The sequence below is a fragment of the Aureococcus anophagefferens genome, assembly GCF_000186865.1.
Source record: "Aureococcus anophagefferens unplaced genomic scaffold AURANscaffold_16, whole genome shotgun sequence".
In the NCBI taxonomy this organism is placed as follows: domain Eukaryota; class Pelagophyceae; order Pelagomonadales; family Pelagomonadaceae; genus Aureococcus; species Aureococcus anophagefferens.
Window position 1 is genome coordinate 430,307 of NW_008705576.1, and position 4,950 is coordinate 435,256.

Consider the following 4,950-nt stretch of genomic DNA (forward strand, 5'->3'; position numbering starts at 1 on the left):
GGCTAGATTTTGAGCGATTTTGCTTAGCCGCGGCGCAGGGAAGAACCGAAGGGGGAGAGAACAGCGAAGGGGGGCGTAGGGAAGCGTCACGGGAGGACACGACTAGGGCGGAGGCGTACGCGAGCACGGCGACGAAGAGGGCACGACGACGTAGGGCGGCTACTGCTCGTAGGCGACGCCGAAGGTCCCGCCGGTGCCGCGGGCCGCGCGGGCGTAGGCCGCGTCGCGGGCCCGCTTCGCGGCCGCGTCCCGGCCGTAGTCGGGCCGCGGGATCGACGACGGGGCGCCGATGAGGCCGAGGCCTTCGATCTTGATCCGCGCGACCGCGCGCACGGAGGCGACGCCCCACTCGCGGTAGAGCCGCTGCTTCTGGATCGACTGAGCGATTTTGCCTGCTGAGACTTGTTGAGGTCCGACGAGGACGACGTACGAGCTCGCGACGCGCGCGAAGTCATGTCGTGGCAGGAGAAGAAGTTGGAGTATGAGAATCGCATGGCCCGAGCGAGGGGCAAAAAACTCGACACTCTCAAGACCTGCACGATCTGCGGCGCCGACAAGGCCAAGGCCTGCCGAGGGTGCGGCACGACGGCCTACTGTTCGACGGACTGCCAACGCATCGACTGGCGCGACCGGGGCCATCGGAAGGTCTGCAAGAAGATCCAGGCCGCGGAGGCGGCGCGCGCCGAGGCGCCGACGCCCCCGCCGTCGCCACCGCGCGAGGTGTTCTACGGCCCCGCGCCGCGGTCGCACGCCGACGAGATCCGCGCGCGCATCGCGGCGGAACACGAGGCGGCCCGCGTGCGACGCGTGGCGAACCCGGAGCGGGAGCCGCTCTCGGCGCGGTACGGCTCGCGGTGCCCGATCTGTCTCGAGGAGTGGGACGTGAATGCGCCGAGCGTGCTTCGCATCTGTTGCTGCCGAACGGTCTGCCAATCGTGCAAGGAGAAGATCGGCTTCGGCGCGTGTCCCCTCTGTCGATTACCGGCCCCAAAAGCCCATGCGGAGCTGCTCGCGCGTCTGCGCCGCCATGTGGAGAACGACGTACCGGAAGCGATCTCGCATTTGGGAATTGCATACCGCTGCGGTCGGTACGGCCTCGTGAAATCCGATAAGAAAGCCGCGAAAATTTGGAAGCGCGCCGTGGAGCTCGGGAACGTGGACGCGATGAGGCACCTTGCGAGATTGCATGAGACTGGAAGTGGCGTCAAACTGGACAAGAAGAAGGCGGAGCAGCTGTATCGCGCGGCCGCAGATCGGGGCGACGCAGTCGCGCAATGCAATTTAGGGATTTTCCTTGATTCTGGGAAGAAGTTTGAAAAAGCGGTCCGGTACTTCGCGCTCGCCGCGGATCAAGGCTATACCGATGCGGAGCTCAACCTTGGCTGCTGTTACATGGACGGAGAAGGCACGGAAGTCGACCTCGGCAAAGCCAGATACTGGTTCGAGCGCGCCGCTGCCAAGGGCCGCGAGGAAGCTATAACGGCCCTCGCGCACCTCGACGCGCAAGTATAGCCTAACAATCTTCACGCCGCGTCGTCGCCCGAGCTCGAGATGCTGCACTTGCGCGCGGGCGAGTCGTGCTTGGCCTTGTTGTCGTCGTCGCCGCGTTCCTCTCCGCGCCGACCTTCGCAGTCTGGTGTCTGGCGTTCCTGAACGCGAAGCCCGCCTGGCGCAAGGACGAGGACGCGGCCGAGGGGGGTATGGAGAACGACATGAACGCGATGCTCTAGGCGTGGGCTCAGGCCTGGGCTAAGATTTTGAGCGATTTTGCTTAGCCGCGGCGCAGGGAAGGACCGAAGGGGGAGCGATTTTGCCTGTTGAGGCACGGGGACGAGAGTGTGACGACGTACGAGCTCGCGACGCGCGCCAAGTCATGTCGTGGCAGGAGAAGAAGTTGGAGTATGAGAATCGCATGGCCCGAGCGAGGGGCAAAAAGCTCGACACTCTCCAGACCTGCACGATCTGCGGCGCCGACAAGGCCAAGGCCTGCCGTGGGTGCGGCACGACGGCCTACTGTTCGACGGACTGCCAACGCATCGACTGGCGCGACCGGGGCCACCGGAAGGTCTGCAAGAAGATCCAGGCCGCGGAGGCGGCGCGGGCGGAAGCGCCGACGCCCCCGCCGTCGCCGCCGCGGGACGTGTTCTACGGCCCCGCGCCGCGGTCGCACGCCGACGAGATCCGCGCGCGCATCGCGGCGGAACACGAGGCGGCCCGCGTGCGGCGCGAGGCGAACCCGGAGCGGGAGCCGCTCTCGGCGCGGTACGGCTCGCGGTGCCCGATCTGTCTCGAGGAGTGGGACGTGAATACGGGGAACGTTTTTCGCGTCTGTTGCTGCCGGATGGTCTGCCAATCGTGCGAGGGAAAGATCGGCACCGGCGCGTGTCCCCTCTGTCGATTACCGGCCCCAAAAGCCCATGCGGAGCTGCTCGCACGCCTTCGCCGCCACGTGGAGAACGATGTGCCGGAAGCGATTACGTTTTTGGGACTTGCGTACGGCCGCGGTCGGTTGGGCCTCGTGAAATCCGATAAAAAAGCCGCGAAAATTTTGAAGCGCGCCGTGGAGCTCGGGGACGTGGAAGCAACGGTACAGCTTGGAAGATTGTACAGGACCGGGAGTGGCGTCAAGCTGGACAAGAAGAAGGCGGAGCAGCTGTATCGCACGGCCGCAGATCGCGGCGACGCGGTCGCGCAATCCAATTTAGCGGTTTTCCTTCATTCTGAGAACAAATTTGAAGAAGCGTTCCGGTACCTCGCGCTCGCGGCGGATCAAGGCTGGACCGCTGGAGAGCATAACCTTGGCTGCTGTTACAGGTACGGATCAGGCACGGAAGTCGACCTCGGCAAAGCCAGATACTGGTTCGAGCGCGCCGCTGCCAAGGGCAGCGAGGAAGCTATAAACGAGCTCGCGGAGCTCGCGGAGCTCGACGCGCGAGTATAGCCTAACAATATTTACGCCGCGTCGTCGCCCGAGCCCGAGATGCTGCGCTTGCGCGCGGGCGAGTCGTGCTTGACCTTTTTGTCGTCGTCGCCGTGTTCCTCTCCGCGCCGACCTTCGCGGTCTGGTGCCTCGCGTTCTTGAACGCGAGGCCCGCCTGGCGCAAGGACGACGACGCCGCCGAGGGGGGCATGGAGAACGACATGAACGCGATGCTCTAGGCGTGGGCTCAGGCCTGGGCTAAGATTTTGAGCGATTTTGCTTAGCCGCGGCGCAGGGAAGAACCGAAGGGGGAGAGAACAGCGAAGGGGGGCGTAGGGAAGCGTCACGGGAGGACACGACTAGGGCGGAGGCGTACGCGAGCACGGCGACGAAGAGGGCACGACGACGTAGGGCGGCTACTGCTCGTAGGCGACGCCGAAGGTCCCGCCGGTGCCGCGGGCCGCGCGGGCGTAGGCCGCGTCGCGGGCCCGCTTCGCGGCCGCGTCCCGGCCGTAGTCGGGCCGCGGGATCGACGACGGGGCGCCGATGAGGCCGAGGCCTTCGATCTTGATCCGCGCGACCGCGCGCACGGAGGCGACGCCCCACTCGCGGTAGAGCCGCTGCTTCTGGATCGACTGAGCGATTTTGCCTGCTGAGACTTGTTGAGGTCCGACGAGGACGACGTACGAGCTCGCGACGCGCGCGAAGTCATGTCGTGGCAGGAGAAGAAGTTGGAGTATGAGAATCGCATGGCCCGAGCGAGGGGCAAAAAACTCGACACTCTCAAGACCTGCACGATCTGCGGCGCCGACAAGGCCAAGGCCTGCCGAGGGTGCGGCACGACGGCCTACTGTTCGACGGACTGCCAACGCATCGACTGGCGCGACCGGGGCCATCGGAAGGTCTGCAAGAAGATCCAGGCCGCGGAGGCGGCGCGCGCCGAGGCGCCGACGCCCCCGCCGTCGCCACCGCGCGAGGTGTTCTACGGCCCCGCGCCGCGGTCGCACGCCGACGAGATCCGCGCGCGCATCGCGGCGGAACACGAGGCGGCCCGCGTGCGACGCGAGGCGAACCCGGAGCGGGAGCCGCTCTCGGCGCGGTACGGCTCGCGGTGCCCGATCTGTCTCGAGGAGTGGGACGTGAATACTGCGGGTGCGCTTCTCGTCTGTTGCTGCCGGAGGGTCTGCCGATCGTGCGACGACAAGATCGGACTCGAGGCGTGTCCCCTCTGTCGTGTACCGTGCGCAAAAACCCATGCGGAAGCACTCGCGCGTCTTCGCCGCCACGTGGAGAACGACGTGCCGGAAGCGATTAGGTTTTTGGGAGACGCGTACCGCTATGGTGACTTCGGCCTTGTGAAATCCGATAAGAAAGCCGCGAAGATTTACCTGCGCGCTGTGGAGCTCGGAGATGTGGACGCGATGAAATACCTTGGAAAATTGTACTGGGATGGGAGTGGCGTCAAGCTGGACAAGAAGAAGGCTATGCAGCTGTTTCGCACGGCCGCAGATCGGGGCGACGCGGTCGCGCAATCCAATTTAGGGATTTTACTTCATTCTGTGGAGAAATTTGAAGAGGCGGTCCGGTGCTTTGTGCTCGCGGCGAATCAAGGATATACCGATGGAGAGCATAACCTTGGCGCCTGTTTCTACGATGGCATAGGCACGGAAGTCGACCTCGGCAAGGCCAGATTCTGGTTGGAGCGCGCCGCTGCCAAGGGCAACGAGCTCGCTATAGAGAATCTCGCGCGCCTCGACGCGCGAGATATTGCCTAATTATTTACGCCGCGTCGTCGCCCGAGCCCGAGATGCTGCGCTTGCGCGCGGGCGAGTCGCGATTGGCCTTGGCGTCGCCGCCGCGGCGTTCCTCCCCGCGCCGACCTTCGCGGTCTGGTGCCTGGCGTTTCTTCAACGCGACGCCCGCCTGGCGAAAGGACGAGGACGCGGCCAAGGGGTGCATGGAGAGCGACATGAGCGCGACCTGGTTTTGCAACTGCAAGTCCACACAGCAACGCTGATCGCTCTCGGAGA

General features: G+C 65.2%; 1 protein-coding gene across 1 annotated transcript; it reads left to right on the plus strand.

The window, feature by feature from the left end:
- Positions 1–1,056: 1,056 nt before the first annotated feature.
- Positions 1,057–4,695, plus strand: AURANDRAFT_29473 (hypothetical protein; the record flags this gene model as incomplete). The annotated part of the gene is made up of 3 exons (XM_009040633.1): positions 1,057–1,506; positions 2,594–2,935; positions 4,387–4,695. Coding segments are annotated over 3 exons (1,101 nt in total), but the record flags the coding sequence as incomplete, so codon positions are not given.
- Between the last annotated feature and the right edge of the window lie 255 nt (positions 4,696–4,950).